This window comes from Giraffa tippelskirchi, chromosome 3 (genome assembly GCF_054371585.1).
Source record: "Giraffa tippelskirchi isolate mGirTip1 chromosome 3, T2T-mGirTip1v1.2.pri, whole genome shotgun sequence".
Classification (NCBI taxonomy): domain Eukaryota; kingdom Metazoa; phylum Chordata; class Mammalia; order Artiodactyla; family Giraffidae; genus Giraffa; species Giraffa tippelskirchi.
Genome location: NC_137277.1, coordinates 27,319,448 through 27,339,008, shown reverse-complemented (window position 1 = coordinate 27,339,008; position 19,561 = coordinate 27,319,448). Strand labels below are relative to the sequence as shown.

General features: G+C 47.2%; 2 protein-coding genes and 1 long non-coding RNA gene across 11 annotated transcripts in view; 2 read left to right on the top strand and 1 right to left on the bottom strand.

The window, feature by feature from the left end:
* The window catches only part of USP22 (ubiquitin specific peptidase 22), a 33,097-nt gene extending 15,457 nt beyond the window's left edge, over window positions 1-17,640 (bottom strand). For 6 of the 8 annotated variants that reach the window (XR_014080423.1, XM_081583397.1, XM_081583393.1 and 3 more), the window contains exon 1: window positions 3,685-3,978. Coding sequence is in view for 5 of the 8 variants with exons in the window: in XM_081583397.1 (XP_081439523.1) it covers window positions 3,685-3,822 (138 nt within the window). In the remaining 3 variants the exon portion in view is untranslated. Of the gene's footprint in view, window positions 1-3,684; window positions 3,979-17,394 lie in introns of those variants that run through there. The other 2 variants (XM_081583394.1, XM_081583398.1) reach the window with 1 other exon arrangement.
* Window positions 4,130-13,439, top strand: LOC145543075 (uncharacterized). The gene is made up of 3 exons (XR_014080424.1): window positions 4,130-4,252; window positions 10,548-10,658; window positions 12,350-13,439. It is a non-coding gene; the product is annotated as an uncharacterized LOC145543075 (long non-coding RNA).
* Window positions 17,581-19,561, top strand: part of DHRS7B (dehydrogenase/reductase 7B) — a 40,264-nt gene continuing 38,283 nt past the window's right edge. The window contains exon 1 of one of the 2 annotated variants that reach the window (XM_081583400.1): window positions 17,581-17,614. In XM_081583400.1, the coding sequence (XP_081439526.1) occupies window positions 17,595-17,614 (20 nt within the window). In that variant the 5' untranslated portion in view covers window positions 17,581-17,594. Of the gene's footprint in view, window positions 17,911-19,561 lie in introns of both variants that reach the window. The other variant, XM_081583402.1, reaches the window with a different exon arrangement.

Here is a 19,561-nt window from a genome sequence, read left to right as displayed (position 1 = left end):
CAAGATGCTAGGGATTGATATAGGACCTCTGTATTATCATTTTTTAAAAAATATTCGGCTACAGTTTATTTTGGTTTTTCTAAATAGATAATCACATCTGTAAACAATAAGATTTTTGTTTCAGCCCCAACTCCCAATTGGTTACAACTTTTTGTTCTCATATATTGTCTAGAATTTCCACTGTCGCTGCTGTTATTTAGTTGCTAAGTCGTATCCAACTCTGCAACCCCAGGGACTGGGGCCCACCAGGCTCCTCTGTCCATGGGATTTCCCAGGCTAGAATACTGGAGTTGCCATTTCCTTCTCCATCTGTATTATTTCTGATAACTTTTCTGTAAATCTAAAACCTGAATCTAAAACTACTGTTATTAATCTGCATAGAACAAAATACACACACACAAATGAGCAAAAGTGGAAACCAGGAAAATCAGGAATAAAGCTGTGGATTGTATCCACGTGGGCAAGTGGTTTTAACAGTGAATTAGTCTTGCTAGATGTTACCATAAGGATAAACCCCACAAGTTCTGTATTTTTCACAACAGCAGGTTAATCTACATTACCTCAAAAGGAACGTTTTCATTTTAGATCTTTTACTTGGAACCGCCTGTCTTCTGCTCCCTGTGAGTGCTGCAATGCTCAGGTCTAATAACCTGAAAGAACTAATTCATCAATAAATAAAGCAGAAGATAATTTCTCAAAGCAAGAAGTTCTGAAAAAGAAAATCTTTTACTTAAAAGAATCGACATATCCAAAAAATGAATTAAAAAACAAAACTGAAGGGACAGGAGACAGCTGTCTGCAGCATTCTCACCATCATCTAAGTGCCTGGTCAAAAAAGACTAATTTAGTCACTGCAGTCAGTTAACACTGGATATTTAACAGCTAAGTCTACCATCTACCTACCAGACACTGTATGCTGTCACTCAGGTATTTTGTCTAAGCCAGTGACAACAGAACTGTTCCTCTCCAAAGATGATTTCTACTAAAAAGTTCAAACATAAGAGATTCATTCAGATCTCAGACTCTAGAATTGAAGCAACACTGATTAAAAGAGGTGACCAGTAAGAACCCTAAACTTTTTTCTAAACTACATGGTAAAGTAACACTGACTCAAGATAAATAAGACCATTTTCCATCTGAAATGCCTCCCTTTCCACACCACAACCAAAGGCTTAAACCATGCTTCTAAAATATAGACTACCCAGAAACAAAAAGACAACGTCTCCAGCCCCTTTCCTCAAAAAACCTCTCAGAGAGTTCCAACCCAAAGGATTAGGAATGCTGTCACCAAATGTTGTACTGAGAAGACTTCAAAAGTGGTTTGTCATCCTCCAGATTACTGTCCAAACTACACTAGAATCAGTAATGGCCCAAGAGTGCTGATGCTGCCTCACTTGTGGTGAAGTATTTCAGTAAAAACATTTATTATGACTACAAAAAGGGCTGTGTTTTTGAGGACAAGTTGCTGGAAAACTTCAGAATCACAGAAACAGTTCAGAAAGAGAGAAATGATTGTTTAAAAAACATTACCTGTTCCCCCAAAAAGTCTATATATTTAAATATAATACAGACTGTGTTAACTCATAACAACCAGGGGAACTGAAAATTCCTGCTGTCCTCATTGTTGGTTTCCCTCTTCACATACAATCCCTCAAGTGGCAAGAACCATGCCAGAAAAGCACAGCAGCGCTGAGTCCTCAATTCTCAAATCTGATCGTGCCCACCAAGAGAAGCAGCAGAGTTTGGATACAGAAGTCATAACCCACCTCTACTTAAAGGAGGGTTTGAACTCCTGTAGTTACACTATAGCTGAGACTTCACTGTAGCTTCCTTGAGCAACCTCAAGGAAGTTTAACTTAGGGTGAAGTATTTTATAGGCAACTTTCCAGTGTTAAAACCAAACTACTAAGCCTGCACCTCTTCTGAGAAACTTCTGCAAACTACCAAACGTACATTACTGTTTCTCAAACCACACTCCTCCTTGGCTGGGCCACCAGGATTCTAGAAGTGCACGAAGTCCCGAACATTCAGGGAGTAATGGATGGAGGACACAAGGATTCAATGGCGGGACTGACCATAACGCACGGCACCACGACAGACCCGAGTTCTGAAAGAGGCTTCTACCTCACTTCTTGTCTCTCTGCAGCTCAAGTTCTCACTGGCGAGTAATACAGACATGTGTCAACAATTTTCAAACTAAGCAATTAACAGCAGAAGGTTAATTCAAGTCACATGTAACAACAACAACAAAAGTCAATCTTTCCTCAGGAAATTCGGCAAAGTTAACGAGGGGTTCAACTTGACTCTTTGAAGAGATATTAAAAAATTACACATCTTAACCAACACGGAGCAGTAAGTAACAAGCTTATCGCCTTCAGAACAGAATCAACCAAGTGATTTATTTTAAGGGCACACAACTCCATAAGCAAGAACCTCACTCCCATCCTAGCAGAAGCCTGTTTTATCTCCGATTTCAGTTCATCCTAAATGCCAGTTCTTCCCAACATCCACTGATAAAAAGAAAGAAAATGGTGCTTAACATTCCCTACGTGCTCAGCAAATGTTAGTTTTACCACAAAAAAATGCTATTCAAGGTGGACATTGCCTAACAGCGCCTGCCCTCGGGCTGCGAACTGCAAAATCGCCATACACGAAACAACATACTTTCTTCAGGTAGGAGAAGGCAATAACGCCATTTTCTAATTTCCAAATAGCTAACAAGCCCAAAGGCAGGACACCGAGTACAGCTCCCTCGGGGAGGCGCCCGCGTCAGATAGGCCCCCTTTACACCGCTCCTGCGCAGCGACAGGTGACCTGCAAATCCCCTCATGCCAAGAGCGACTCGACTCCAAGCGAAGGGCCGGCGGCGCTCCGCATCCGCGCTCGCGCACACCTGGAGGGAGGGGCCGCACCCTGGAACGTCCCTGCGGACCTGGGCCGGAGGCGCCCCGTGCTGAAATGGGGTGGGGGCATCTCGTGGACCCTGCGACCCGAGGGAGCCCCGCGTTTAAGTGGAAGGACGGGGGTCCCTGCTGATCTGGGCCGAGGAGACGCCCCACGCTGAAATGAGGTGGGGTGGGCATCCTCGCGGACTCTGGCCCGCGCTTAAGTGGAAGGGCGGGGGTCCCCGCTGATCTGGGTCGGGGAGGCGCCCCGCGCTGAAATGGCGAGCTTGGGCGTCTTGTGGACCCTGCGACCCGAGGGCGCCCGGCGTTGATACTGGGGGGGCGGGGGGGGAGGCGGGCGTCCTTGTGGACTCTGCGCCCCGCACTGAAATAGGGGGAGGGCGTCCTTGTGGACTCTGCGCCCCGAGCTGAAATGAGCGGCGCGCGTCTCTGCACACCCCAGGTGCGTGGCGGCTGTACTCGCGTCCGGGGACCCCGCCCGACCGCCCGTCTCCGGCCCAGTGACCCCCAAGTAGCCGCCAGGACCGCGGAGAACTAGCACAGCGTCGGCGGCACAGGCCGCACCCTCCGCGGCAGCGTCCCCGCCCCGCCCCCGCCAGAGGGTCCCCCAGGACACGCCCCGTGCGGCGACGTCGGAGACCCTCCCCCTCCCACCCAGCAGCTCCGGGAAAGACCGCCCCCCACGCCCGCCCGCGCCCACCCCGCCCCCGCCGGGAGCAGGCGGTGGGGGAGGGGACGGGCGCAACCCCGGCCCCGGAGCCGCGCCACCGGAGCGCACCTTGCGTTTGCGGGCCTCCGCCGAGCCGCTCCACACGAAGCACTGGTAGATGGCGCGCAGGTTCTGCTTCCAGTTGTCCACCTTGAAACTGCCCAGATGCGCGCAGCCCGGCGGCGTCACCACGAGCTCCGCGTCCATGGCCTCGCCGTCCGGCTCGGGCCGGGGCGCCGGCGGGGACGAGGACGACGCCAGCGCGGCGCGAGGCTGCAGGCGGCCCGGCTGACGGACGGGCCCGGGACAAAGGGGAGCAGCGCAACTGAGTGGCGGGCACCGCCCGCGAGGCGCTTGCAGGTCGCCGAGGCCGGGGCGGCGCTACGTCATCGCGGCCGGTGCGCGTGCGCTAGGCGCGCCCCTCCCCCACGGGCTGGCCCGGTCCCGCCCCGTCCCCTGGCCATTGGTCGGCAGAGGAGACTTCCGAGAGAATTGGTGACTTCCTACCCTCCGTGGAGGGGCGCGGGCGCAGGCGGGACGGGGCTGGTTTGCGCCTGCTGGGCTGCCGCAGGGACTGGCGAGCAGGGGAGGGCGATTGCTGGGCGGGTCCCGGTAGCGGTCCGCTGAGTCGGATCCGGTGAGTTCGGACTGGTGCTCCCCATAGTCAGGCCTTCCGGGTGGGAAGCAGAGCATCACATACTCGCTGACTCGGTCCGGTTCGGCCCGCGCGTCGCCATCCCGCCGGGCGGCACGTTCGCAGCCCGGGGAGCGCGAGTCCACGACCTCTGAGCGATCCTGTCCACCTGCGGGCCGGCCCCGCTGGTACGGGAGGTCCGTGAGGGCAGGTGCAGGTTTCTCGGGGCCGCTCAAATGCGCCCCGGCCCGCATCCCAGGGAAAAGACAAAAATAAAAGAGGCTGTCTGGCAGCTGGAGCTCGGGGCCCGGCGGCATGGGCCACCTGCCAGCTCGGCGAGGCCTTCCTTCCAGCCTGTTGGACATTACGACCCCCCCACACACACACACACACAACCCTTCATCTCCTTACCCAAAGAACTTATTCACTTTTTTAAACAATTAACTATTTTCCTCAGTAGCACGAAATCTCCCATGATGGTAATTACTTTTCTGTTTTATTAAAGTCTGTATCCAGCAGTGCCCACTGGTTACATGCAGGTCTTCAAAAATAAATGTTTAATTAGCGAATTAATTAACCCAAAGAAACTTTTATAGAAGAATCTAATGCAATCATTCTCAGACTAAAACACGAGTGAAATAAGGCACATTACGGATATGTTAAAGGAGTGTCAGTTTAAAAAAAGTGAACAATGAAATTTTAAGTTAAGAATTACAAATTCCATGTGATTCATCTCTATTAACGTTACGTATGATGAGTATTCCAGTATTGTTGTTCTTACAAATATGACTCGGTTTCAAGAATGTGCCCTTAGAATTCAGGCCCCTAATATCAAGCACATTTTTTATGAATTTGGTCATCCAAACATGGGAGAATTTCTATGCTATCTACTTGAATTGTAAGCAATGATTTCAAATGCCCTGTAATCAGAACAGCCTTATACATAAATAAAAGTAAAACACAATCCTTGGAAAGCAGTTCCCAACTGAGTCACGGTTGACACTGTTTAACAGTTTTTTTTTTCTAATGGGAAAAAAGCTGAGAACATGCTAACTGACCATTAACAGGCAAATGACTGATTCAGTAAACTGTTGACTAGACTTTGTAGGGAACGCTATGCAGCTGTTAAAATGGATGGCATAGGTCTCTAAGTGCTGGTATCAATGCTGTGCTGTGCTCAGTCTGTCAGACGCCTCTGGTTCTTTGCGACCCCAAGGACTGCAGTGTGCCAGGCTTCTCTGGCCATGGGATGTTCCCAGGCAAGAATACTGAAGGGGATTGCCATTTCCTTCTCCAGAGGATCTTCACCACTTAGATGGAACCTGCATCTGCTGCATTGGCAGGCAGGTTCTTTACCCCTGAGCCATCTGGGAAGCTGATAATAACACTAATATAGAAATTATATAAGATACATGAATAAAGCAAGTTGCGGAAAAATACAAGTAGTATGGTAATGTTTATTGAAAAATAAGACTGTATGTAGGTGTATATTAAAGGGCTGGAAGAAACAAACAAACCCATCAATCATAGTTAATATCTGGTGAGGGAGAACTTTGCCTGTAATATTTGAGTTATTTTATAATAATAACTAATTATATATTATTTCATACTTAAAAATCACTAATGGGACTTCCCTGATGGTCCAGTGGCTGACTCTGCTTCCAATGCAGAGGACTGAGGTCCATCTATTGTTAGGGAACTAGATCCCACGTGCCTGCAACTGAAAGATCCTGCCAAATATTTTTTTAATAATTTAAGGCATTTATTTTAAAAAAAGTAAACTAATAAATATGCACACTTTAATTTTGATCATATTTGTGTATATTAATCAATTTTGGTTTTCTTGGTTGCTCTTTTCCTCAGCTATTTTAGATAGAAAAAGTGGTGGTGATTAATATCTTGAAATGTTAAAATTTCTCCAAATCATGTTATGACTTTCTAACCATAATTGTGTTAATAAAGTAATTCCAAAAGTATTATTTGGTTTTCAGTTTGAAATCAGTACTGCCCACTATATTCAAACACTAAAACTGTGGTGTCATAGATAAATAGAACAGCATTATGGACTCTATGGGAGAGGGCAAGGGCGGGATGATATGGGAGAATGGCACTGAAGCGTGTAAATTATCATATGTGAAACGAATCGCCAGTCCAGTTTCGATGCATGATACAGGGTGCTTGGGGCTGGTGCGCCGGGATGACCGAAAGGGATAGGATGGGGAGGGAGGTGGGAGGAGGGTTCTGGAAGGGGAAAACATGTAAACCCATGGTGGATTCATGTCAATGTATGGCAAAACAAATACAATGTTGTAAAGTTAAAAGAAAAAAACAAAAAAAACACAACTGGCTATGTTAATTACAGCTTGGCCTACTTTATTTCTTAATGAATGATTTGTATTCCAACATTTTAAATTCTTCCTCTGCTCCTGGAGTGTGCATTGTAAAGGACATAATTTCTAATTAAGCTCTCAAATATTAGCCATTCTTATAAATTATTTATAGTATGCCTGTTGGATGCAATCTGGATTAATGAGATTTTAGGAAAAATCTTGAAACACTTGAATAATATTATTACCTGTCATCTGAAATCTGGGTTAGGCCCACAGAGATGCTAAACTCTAAGTGATAATTCTCAAATCATCTGGACTCAGCAAGTCCAAAACAACTTGCTCACCAGATTCTGGTTTTCATCTTAGATTCTTGCTGTTCCTTCTAAGTTTTCTTGGCTGAGTCCCCTTCTCGTAACTATGAAATGTCAGAGGCCCTCAATGCCACTTGTGAATCTTTTGATGTAGCTCTGTCTGCATGTAATTCCAGTGCCTCTCAATAAATTCAGTTTGAACTTCTCCAAAAAAATAAGTAAATAAATAAAAATAAAACTGTGGTGTCGGGGAAAAGTTTTTCTAGATGCTACTATCAGCTTCTGTCCTGAGCAGTTTGAATGATCACAATTTCTTAATCAGCAGAATTCACACTCTTCATCTAAACTCTCAAACCCATTGTTAAATAATCCAAGGAGAGTTGGACATTTTCTGTCATGCATGTGGGGAAAGGAAAGGGGCCAATGATCCTTGTGGTCAGATGTAACAGATAAATCCTATTAAGAATACACAGATATCAATTACAAGACTCCCCCAGACCCACAAACTATCAACTAATATATAACCCTGTAGAAATAAAGTCCTTTCTGTAGGGTCTTTTTTTTTTTCGCTTTTGCAGAATGTGGCAACAATTTCTATAGATTCTGTGTTCAAATAACACTTGCAAGAAAAATTTATTTTAATCACAAACAAGTTATAGTCACACCAGTCCCAATTTCGCATCAGAGGATGGGATCTTATGACCACTCTCAACTTACCATCCTATCAAACTAATTATTTTAAATTGTGATTGTAACAAACTGTTTAAAGACTACATTATTTAAGATCAGTTATTTTAAATAGATTATTTTTAAAAATATTTCATTATTTGTCTGTGCCAGGTCTTGGTTGCAGCATGCAGGATCTTTGATCTCCATTGTGGCTTGCAAGATCTTTAATTGCAGCATGATAATGCTTATAGGCAGCATATAGGATCTAGTTCCCTGACCAAGGCCACCTGCATTGGAAGCATGGAGTTCTAGCCATAGGATCACCAGGGAAGTCCCTAAATAGATTAATTTAAACACTTTATGTTGCAGAACATTCTCTTTAACACTTAAATCTTCAATTCTTTCTGAAGCTCCCTTGTTAATACTTAAGACTTCCAGTTTTTAAGGCCTGGCTCTGAAATAGCCTCCTACTCAACACCACATGCAAAGAACATATCTGTAAAGTGCTTTTTTGCTGGCAGAAATGGAGTAAAGACTGAATACGGATCTTACTTAATACCGACATGAAACTGAGCAGTGTATTGAATTTTTCTTCTTTGAAATTAAGCTATCCTATATTTAACTTTCTTTGGGAAAACATTCAAGATAGTAATAACTTCTTATATTTCTTGATACAACCGCTTTACCATCCATACTTTTGTGTAATTGTCACAACAGCCCTGTGAAATAGGCATTAATTTCCTGTGAGGGGCCCTGTTTAGGCTCAGAGTTTTTGTGGCAGAATGAGGACTGCAGTCTGGTTTTGTCAGCCTTTGAGGACGGCGGTGATACAAATAGTAATGGCAACAACTAATGTTTATTGCATACTTACTCTGTAGCTGGGCTTCCCAGGTGGGTCTAGTGGTAAAGAACCCGCCTGCCAATGCAGGAGACACAAGAGACACAGGTTCAGTCCCTGGGTAGGGAAGATCCCCTGAAGTAGGGCATGGCAACCCACTCTGGTATTCTTGCCTGGAGAATCCCATGGACAGAGGAGCCTGGTGGGCTACATTCCATAGGGTCGCAAAGAGCTGGACATAACTGAAGTGACTGAGCACACACTCTGTACCAAGCAGTGTTCCATTAATATAAACACCCTCCTGACAGATTAATGAAGTGGTTACGGAGACTAGCTCTATCTTAATACTGATGCACCACTCTTAAGCCTGCCGCAGCAAAAGATGTTTATACTACGAAAAGTAAAAAGGTTTACATGGATAAAAACCTTGGATTCTGAGACAGGCCAAGATAAAGAAGCCTCCCCAAATCCTTGAAGCACAAACACCAAAAACCTGGCATCTCAAACAAACCATGTCCTGATTTTTATGAATAAGACAGGAATATCTGGTTTTCATAAAGAAGACTACTCTACTCCATCAGATTTGATTGTATATAATAACCTGAACTCTACACAGTATCCCTTTTCATCTGCTTCCCAGTTTTTCTGGAAGCCAGACTTTGTGTGCATTACATGAAAGTAATGTATGCATTACTTTCACTCAGGGCTCAAAATTTGTACACAAGGAGACTTCTCTGGTGATCCAGTGGTTGACTCCATACTTCCTTTGCAGGGGGCAGCACAGGGTTGATTCCTGGTCAGGGAACTAAGATCTTGCATTTCCCACGTCGGCCAAAAAAACAACCTCGTACATAGGGTTTTTTCCTTCAACCATTATTGTAGTCCAGAAACTGAACACAGAACAGCTGGGTAACTTGCCTGGGGTTGCCTAGCTGGAACAGGGAACTAGGCCATCTTTTCTCTAAGCCCACTCTGACCCTCTCTGCCATATTCCAGCCATTGCTTGACTGGTAAGCCCCTGCTTTTATTTTTTGGTTGCTCCATGCGGCTTGGAGGATCTTAGTTCCCCAACCAGGGATGGAACCCATGCAGTGGAAGTGCAGAGTCCTAACCACTGGGAAGCCAGGGAAGTCCCTAGCTCCTACTTTTTTTTTTTCTAGCTCTGTCCTAGCCACTAGGAACAGAGGATGAAAAATGCAGTCACTGTCCATAGAAGTTTAGTTTTAAGTGGGGGCATCCGACAATTTGACAGTGGTTATCAGGCCTGGTGGAGACATGACAGAGGGTGCACACAGGCTGTACAGGTCCAGATGATGGGCAGCTCACCCAGCCGTAGAGGTCAGGGTGGGTCCCTGGGACCAATCTTGTAAAACAAATAGGATTATCCAGATATGGAAAGAGAGAGTGGGAGGAGCACCCATGAAAGCCATTCCAGTTGTCTATTTCTGTACGACAAATTCTCATGGTCAGCGGGGCTGGTCAGCATGTTCTCTCTCAGGATCTCTCATGGTTTCACAGAGGTGGCTGGCACTGGGTTCATCCTTGAAACATCAGATAGTTGACACCAGCTGGAGCCACAGATAGGTTACCAGAACCTTTCATGCAGCCTGGACGTCCTCAGCTGGATTCCAAGAGTAAGCATACCAAAGGAACCAGGAGAAAGCTATCCCACCTTCACCTGGAAGTGAATGGCCTCATTTTGCCAGTCACAAGTCCTCCCAGGTTTGAGGGAAGAGTCTGCTTCTCTTTCTTTTAATTGAAGGATAACTGCTTTACAGAATTTTGTTGTTTTCTGTCAAACATCAACATGAATCCGCCAAGGGTGAAGAGTCTGCTTCTCAGTGGTGGTTATATCGATTGTCACTTCAGAAGATGTAGGATGGGTGATATCTTTGTGGCCATTTTGGAAAATATAAACTCCTCAGAAGGTTTGTAATAGCCCCATGTACCGGAGAGACTATGCTGTGTCTCCTCCCACCACTGAAATGTAACCCAAATACAAATAACTCTAGGCCACAGTACAGGTGCAATGCGGTTCAGTAAAGTATTGGCTTTCCCATAATAACTCCTACTCCGTCCTGGGGGTTGGGGGGGTGCATATCAACCAAACACCTTATGTATTTTTTCCCTCGCTTTCTTTTTTTTGGAAGGATCCCTGCTTTGCTGGTGCTCAAACTACATGTTAGGTGCTCCAGTGTGGGGGAACGGTATTCCAGGTAGAAGGAGTGGCACAGGAAAAGACAAGAAGTAAAAGAGCATGGGTAAGTTCACTTGAGTGAGACTGGAAGGTGAAGGGGGACAGGTGATGGTGGGAGGCTGAGAAGGGGCAGATGATGAGGGCCTAGAGCACCAATGACAGCAGCATGCACTCTTCTGTTCTTGACATCCTGAGCACTTTTCATACAGTAACTCATTTAAGTCACCATTCCTGTGAGGTAGGTTATATGAGTATTTCATCTTACAAATGAGGAAACTGGTTAAACAATTTCTTCAGGTCTATACCACTAGTAGGAGGTGGAAATATGATTTAAGCCTAGGAAGTCTGGCCCCAGAACCTGCGCCTTTTACTACAATACATTTATTTATTTGGCTGCACCAGGTCTTACTTGTAGTTGGATCTTCAGTCTTCATCGTAGCATACAGGATCTTTTAGCTGCAGCATGTAGGATCTTTGACTGTGTGGATCACAATAAACTGTGGAAAATTCTGAAAGAGATGGGAATACCGGACCACCTGACCTGCCTCCTGAGAAATCTGTATGCAGATCAGGAAGCAACAGTTAGAATTGGACATGGAACAACAGACTTGTTCCAAATAGGAAACGGAGCACATCAAGGCTGTATATTGTCACCCTGCTTATTTAACTTATATGCAGAGTACATCATGAGAAACATTGGGCTGGATGAAGCGCAAGCTGGAATCAAGATTGTCGGGAGAAATATCAATAACCTCAGATATGCAGATGACACCACCCTTATGGCAGAAAGTGAAGAAGAACTAAAGAGCCTCTTCATGAAAGTGAAAGAGGAGAGTGAAAAAGTTGGCTTAAAGCTCAAGATTCAGAAAACTAAGATCATGGCATCCAGTCCCATCACTTCATGGCAAATAGATGGGGAAATAGTGGCTTACTTTATTTTTTGGGCTTCAAAATCACTGCAGATGGTGACTACAGCCATGAAATTAAAAGATACTTACTCCTTGGAAGGAAAGTTGTAACCAACCTAGTTCAGTTCAGTTCAGTCGCTCAGTCGTATCTGACTCTTTGTGACCCCATGAACCACAGCACGCCTGGCCTCCCTGTCTATCACCAACTCCCAGAGTTTACCCAAATCCATGTCCATTGAGTCGGTGATGCCATCTAACCATCTCATCCTTTGTTGTCCTCTTCTCCTCCTGCCCTCAATCTTTCCCAACATCAGGGTCTTTTCAAATGAGTCAGCTCTTCACATCAGGTGGCCAAAATGTTGGAGTTTCAGCTTCAACATCAGTTCTTCCAATGAACACCCAGGACTGATTTCCTTTAGGATGGACTGGTTGGATCTCCTTGCAGACCAAAGGACCCTCAAGAGTCTTCTCCAACACCACAGTTCAAAAGCATCAGTTCTTCTGTGCTCAGCTTTTTTTATAGTCCAACTCTCACATACATACATGACTACTGGAAAAACCATAGCCTTGACTAGACGGACCTTTGTTGGCAAAGTAATGTCTCTGCTTTTTAATATGCTGTCTATGTTGCATATTGTGGGGTCTTGTGGGTCATTTGCTAATTGGATGAGGCATGTATACTGGGTGGGGGAAGAGCAGGGCAAATACCTTCTGCCTATGGGGTAGGAGGAGGGACAGATTATACAGTTCTATTAATAGTTACATGGGGGAGGGCCTGGTTGTTCCCTTCCTACATTCCAAGACCTTACTTGGTTTTATCTGCTCTTTCGTGCTTGGGTCACCGCAGTTGGATGGCATCCGAGACTCAATGGACATGAGTTTGAACAAGCTCTGGGAGACGGTGAAAGACAGATAAGCCTGGCGTGCTGCAGTCCATGGGGTCGCAGAGAGTCCGACACAACTGTGCGACTTAACAACAATAACAGGAAATGAGGTGGAGCCAGACTGCCGCCATCTTGGTCCGGTAACAGTTCTCTACAACCCGCCAACGGAGCCATCTGCCCTATCCGTCGATTTCCTGACAGCCCATTGAAAGATTACCCCAACTGCCTGTTGGTGAATGATTTGGGCCGTTCCTGGGTTTGGGCAATTAGGAGTGGGGCGGGCAGGCACGTAGCGGCCCTTCTGTTGGTGGGTTACAGGGTAGGATACCCCTTCGGCACCAAATCCTGAGACTTTCCCATAGAAAACGGGCGTGAGACACCGACCCCCCAATAGCCGGGTTCCTCCCTGGCTTCAGGGACCCATTGCCCCACCTCGTGGGTCTGGACCTCCTGCCTGTCACAGCCCCCAGCCGACTTGCCACCAGGACGCCGGAAGTGGTCGCAAGCTGCTGACGTCCTACTGGCCCGCCTATCTGTGAAGCATTGCGGAAGTGCAGTCTCCTGTGGGGCAGAGTGACCTAGAGGGCCAGGTGGTCTCTTGGCGATGCCGGCTGAGAAGGGCGATGCTTCTTTCCTCTACAGTGAGGGAAGGGGGTTTTGTGGGGATGAAGCAACAGGAAGAACACAGCATCATCATGGCACCCAGTGCTGGGAAGGTCAGCCAACTGCCCTCCTTAGCGCTTTCGGAGACCTGGCCTCGGAGCCTGATTGGCCCAGTCGCCAGGAGACTTCTTGATTGACAGTCGAGGGCCCTGACAGACGGGCGATTCCTGAGGGCCGTCGGTCGCTCTGGGCCTTTGCCCAGTCCTGCGGTGCTTCCCCAACCTTCCGCTCTAGTTTAGGTCTCTGGTGCCAGAACCCTTGCGAGCACCCTCCCGGAGGGCCTCCCTCTCTAGCTGGGGGGCAGGCTTTGCATCTCCCGGCTTTCAATGTCAGTTGAAAAAGAAAAGTGAGTAACTCGTGGGAATAAAAAATGCGACATCTGAGCAACAATAGCAGAGAACTGTATTGCATAGGGAACTGTATTCAGTATCCTGGGACTAATCATAATGGAACAGAATGTTAAAAAAGTGTGTATGTGTATCACTGAGTCACTTTGCAGTACAGCAGTAATTAACACAACATTTTAAATAGTCTATATCCTGGTGGCTCAGACCATAAGGAATCTGCCTGCAATGTGGGAGATGGGGGTTGGATCCCTGGGTTGAGAAGACCCCCTGGAGGAGGAAATGGCAACCCACTCCAGTATTTTTGCCTGGACAAAACCATGGACAGAGGAGCCTGGTGGGCTACAGTCCATGGGGTTGCAAAGAATCAGACACGACTGAGCAACTAACACTTTCACTTTATACAACTTAAAAAATTAAGAACAAAACAAAAAAGAAAAATAACAGTGACATCCCATTCCCCAACAATCACCAGGAGGACGGTATCCATTTCACACAGAACCAGAAACCCAAAGGGAGGAAAGGAAATCAGAATTTAAGAGAATTCGAGGCCGCAAGCATTTTCTGGTCCCTTAGTTATGAGGCTTGCCACCCTCAGCCTGCATTCAGTAATACACCAGTTAACATTTGGACCCCAAAGTGCCTTACAACCTCAAAATAACTATCCATCGTCCATATTCCCTTTGTAGATTAGTAGTCCTGAGGCAGGAGGCAGATGAACCCCCAGGGTAAAGCAGTTGGAGATTGATTCCCTCTGGACTGAAACTCCAAGACAGGAATAGCTGGACAATTAAGGGAGAAGGCTGGGCCAAGCCCAGACCACGTATCTCTCATTACCGAAATCCAGAGACCTCCCCAACCACAAGTGGGCAGAAAGCCTCCGGCTTGCAGGCCAAAGGGGGAGCAATGTCAGGGAATACCCAGATAAGTTTGTGGTAGGATCCATTTTGGCTAAGAGAGATGTGTGCTCACATGGAAGGATCCTGAGATATACCAAATATAGACTGTGAACCAGGCAAATCAAAATTATTGGCCAAAGGAGAACTGGAAGAAATGTCCCATATAAGTGATTCAAACTGCCAAGAGGGCACAACTCATCCTTTTGAGTCTGCCCCTTACCTATGCACACGTACTGTACTTTTTTTTCCTCTTGGTAAACACTTTACTTGCTTCACTACTTTCTGTCATTGTGGAAATTCTTTCCTGCAAAACCAAAGGGCCAGGGCACTTGTCCCTGATCACTGGTCTAGTGGCTAGGATCTGGGATTTTCACTGACATGACCCAGCCCAGTCTCTGGTTGGGAACTCAAGCCTCGCTCTAAGCCCTTGCAGGCTGAGGCCACCCAAGATCAGTCTTATGACTTCATATATCAGAACCTGAATTACAAGGGGGGAAATTAAGTATTCATAACCACAAATTTATGATGATGCTTTCAAGTTTCATGTCTTAGGACTTCCCTGGTAGTTCAGTGGCAACGACTCCATGCTCCCAATGCAGGGGGCCTGGGTTCCATCCCTGGCCAGGGAACTGGATTCCACATGCCACAACTAAAGAATCCACATGTTGCAGTGAAGATCTTGGTGTGCCACAAGACCCAGTGCAGCCAAATAAATATATTAAAAAATAAAGTTTTATGTCATAAACTTTCCTCAATAAAAGGTTACTAATAGGAGGGGGAGAAAAGATAAATAGGCAGAGCATAGAGAAATTTTAAGGCAGTAAAAATATATGATATTATAATCATGGATATACATCATTATACGTTTGTCCAAACGCTCAGAATACAGAACAAGAGTGAACCCTCAAGTAAAGTGAGCACTTGGGGTGATTATGATGTGTCAGTGTTGTTTCATCCTTGGTAGAAAGTGTACCATCTGATGAATGATGTTGATAACGGGGGAGGCAATGCATGTGTGGGTTCCCAAGTGGCTTAGTGATAAAGAATCCACCTGCCAATGCAGGAGACGGAGGAGATGCGGGTTCGATCCCTGGGTTGGGAAGATCCCCTGGAAGAGGAAATGGCAACCCACTCCATTATTCTTGCCTGGGAAATCCCATGGTCAGAGAAACCTGGTGGGCTACAGCCCATGGGGTCACAAAGAGTTGACCATGACTGAGCCACTGAGCACACAATGCATGTGTAGGGGCAGGAAGTGTATGGGAAATCCACCTTCCCAAACTGCAATTTTTAAAAAGTCATTAAAAAGAAAAGGTATTTAACACTTATTTTGTGCCAGAAAGGGTAAGGTAGAGAAACACAGTTCCTGCCCTCAAGAACCTACCAGTTGGACTTCCCTGCTGGTTCAGTGGTTAAGAATCCACCCGCCAACGTGGGAAGGGAAACGGGTGGATCCCTGATCCGGGAAAATTCCACAGGCCATAGAGCAACTAAGCCTGTGAGTCAAAACTATTGAGCCCAAGGTCTAAAGCCCATGAGCTGCAACTACAGAGCCCATGTGCCTTGACTACTGAAGACCATGCACCTAGGGCCTGTGCTCCTGATATTCTGCAGTTAGCTGTTACTATCCACAGTTGTGTCTTTCACATTTAGGTCTACAATCTGTGGCGCCCTGTACCAGGTGTGAGGTCTTGTACCAAGGCCACAGATGCAGAGCTCCCCACCAAGGTCATCTCCGGAACTGACTAAGCCCCAGTGTAACCGTTGCTAAGAACCCCCCTAGTCTTTACTGGCCACCTCCCTGACCCCATATTAGATAGAAATACCCACCCAGGTACTCACCCTATAGTGCCTTAACCAATCACCTAATACCACCCTTCCAGCAGGAACTTTTCTCTTGAGACTATAAAAATTGGCTACAAACCCACGAAAGGGGCTTCCCAAGCTCAGTGGTAAAGAATCTGCCTGCCAATGCAGGAGACACAGGAGATCCAGGTTCAATCCCTGGGCTGGGAAGATACCTTGGAGGAGGAAAGTGAACCCCACTTCAGTATTCTTGCCTGGAAAATTCCGTGGACAGAGAAGCCTGGTGGGCTACAGTCCTTGGGGTCCTCTAGAGTTGGACTAAGCACTGCTGCTGCTGCTAAGTCGCTTCAGTCGTGTCCGACTCTGTGCGACCCCATAGACGGCAGCCTACCAGGCTCCCCCGTCCCTGGGATTCTCCAGGCAAGAACACTGGAGTGGGTTGCCATTTAAAGTGAAAGTGAAGTCGCTCAGTCGTGTCCGACTCTTAGCGATCCCACGGACTGCAGCCCGCCAGGCTCCTCCATCCATGGGATTTTCCAGGCAAGAGTACTGGAGTGGGGTGCCATTGCCTTCTCCACGACTAAGCACTACTAACCCATGAAAAGGGTCTTCTCTCCCAGATCTGTCAGGATATTGGCCCACTGTTCTAACAAGTCACCTGCTCTAATAAACTCTATTCTCCTCTCATTCTGCCTCATGTCTGGAAATTATTTTCCAACCCTTGCACAGACCATGACACAACCCATTTTGGATTTATTTTCTTGCATGAAGTAGGGGTTACGGTTCATTCCCCAACCCTGACAACCACATTCAACAGATCAAGCTCTTTTTCTTGCTAAGAACTTTTCTATTGCATTACTGTGACTCTTTTGTGAGAAAACACGTGACTACATACCCCAGGGTCTGTTTCTGGCCTCTCTCTTCTTTCCCATTGATCTTTTTATTCATCTTTCAGCCAATATTACACGGCTTTAATCACTAAGGCTTTATACTACCTAGCATACATTCTCACGACTTCCCAGGTGGCGCTAGTGGTAAAGAATACACCTGCCAATGCGGGAGATGCAAGAGAGACGACTCCATCCCTGGGTCGGGAAGATCCCCTGGAGAAGGAACTGGCAACCCGCTCCAGTATTCTTGCCTGGAGAATCCCAAGGACAGAGGAGCCTGGCCGTGCTACAGTCCATAGGGTCGCAAAGAGTCGGACACGAGTAAGCCGACTGAGCACACACATTCCCCAACTCTGTGTTCCCTACCCTCCCTTCCCCCCACGACAGCAGAGTGCACGAAACTCACACCGTGACTTTCTTAATTTCCCTCCGGAATGTGGAAGTAGGGCCCGTACATCAGAAGACAAGGTTCAGACAGCCCCATCCCGCAGCTCCTCCCTGTGGCTTGAGGGGCGCACGCGCAGTCTCACGGCCGTGATTGGACGGAGCCGTACCACTGGGCGAGGGAAAAATACGTCACTGGTGGGCTGTTGGCGTTGACGCGTCATGGTCTCCGCAGCAACCAGGTAGGGCTGCCGGCGGGGGAACTTCGGTGGCTACTGGGGTCCCGCTCTGAACTGAGGCGCGCGGCGGATCCTGGCTCGAGCGCGTCCCGCTCTCTTGAGGGGAACGAAGCGGTGTGGAGGCTGAGCGGACCCGGAGGGGAGCCCGCGTCGGAGTTCGGGCTCGGCGGTTTTTTGGTGCAGAGCCGCGCCTTCGCTACTCTCTGAGCCTTGGTTTGAAAGTGAAAGTCGCTCAGTCCGACTCTTTGCGCCCCCATGGACTATATAGTCCACGGAATTCTCCAGGCCTGAATACTGGGGTGGGTAGCCTTTCCCTTCTCCAAGGGATCTTCCCAACCCGGGGATCGAACCCAGGTCTCCAGCATTGCAGGCGGATTCTTTACCACTGAGCCGCAAGGGAGCCTTGATTGGCGCGGCTACAAGTGAGTGTAGGCGGGCGGCTGATCCGGTTCCCCAGGTTTCCCCGATTCCGCGCCAGGCGTGGCCAAGGCTTGAGGCACCTGGCCAGTGCAGAGTTAGGGCAGCAGGTACCCTTGTTCGGAGGCAGAGCGCGGTGGTGCCTGCTGCGCGCCCGCGGGACTGCCACGGCGTCTCTGGCTCTTCCGGCCCGTTCTCTGCCATCCCCAAGTTGTGCGGCTTGGACTTGTGTTCTGATGTGCAGAATGCCCACCCATGAGTTTGTCGAGAAGCGTGATGAGATTGCACGTGGATGGTACACTATCCAGGAAGTGCTTTTGACATTTCCAACCTGTGTGTGTGTAAAACAGAGAAAGTCAGTTTTTAGATCTAAGGGAGGACAGAAACAAAGTTAAATGGGATGTACTGAGAAAAGTAGAATGCCACAGGAAGGGTGAAGCTGGTGACCCTGGGATGCTGGAGGACACCAGAGCAAAGTGACATTTTGTCATTAAGGCAAGGAGTTTCCTACTAGGAAGGAATGGCAGTTGTCCTAAAGGTGAAAGCCGATTGTTCCAACTACATGTGGCACAGAACAGGCTCAACAAATGGTACCCATAGAACCCTATTTTTAGTTTGCTTTGCTGTAGTGATTTGAGTTGACAAGTTACTTTTGAAATAACTTTTGACCTTCATATGCATGTGTGTTTAGTGAACATAATACTTGGTTCTCTTAATGGAATTACCAGGAAGTGCTTTTCACATCTTCCAACCTATGCGTGGGGAAAACAGAGAAAGTCAGTTGTTAGAAAAGTGGCAGATAGAAAAAAGGATCCTCAACGTGGTGATACAGGGATTGCTAAGTCGTGTCCGACTCTTCGTGACCCCATGAAGTGCAGCCAGCCAGGCTCCTCTGTCCATTGAATTTCCCAAGCAAGAATACTGGGGTGGGTTTCCATTTCCTTCTCCAGGGGTTCTTATGGACACAAGGATAGAACACATTTTGCCTCCTGCATGGCATGCGGATTCTTTACCAGGGAAGCCGTGATTCAGGGATAGAATTAGCAAAAATGATCTAATTCTTAAGAAGGATAGGCAGCGAACTAACTTTTTTGAGAGCCCACCAGAATGACTCGGTGAATATCTCTTACTCCTAACACAGGAGAGTGTCGTGAGTGGCATGACTGTACTTCCAGACCATTTGGGTGCTGAGAACACCCACAGCCAATAAATGAGGGAAGCAGGCTTTTAAAGCTAGGCTTCTGGACTTCCCTTGTGGTCCAGTGATTAAGAATCCACCTGCCAATGTAGGAGACTCAGGTTCATTCCCTGGTCCAGGATGATTCCACATGCTGCAGAGCATCTAAGCCTGTGAGCCACAATTAAGCCCCTTCGCCACAGCTGCCGAGCCTGGGTTCTAGAGCCCATGCACCCCAATTGGAGAAGCCACCGAAGTGAGAAACCCACATACCACAACTAGAGAGTAGCCCCTGCTTGTGGCAACTAGAGAAAGTCTGCACACAGCGACAAAGACCCAGCACAGCCAAAAATAAA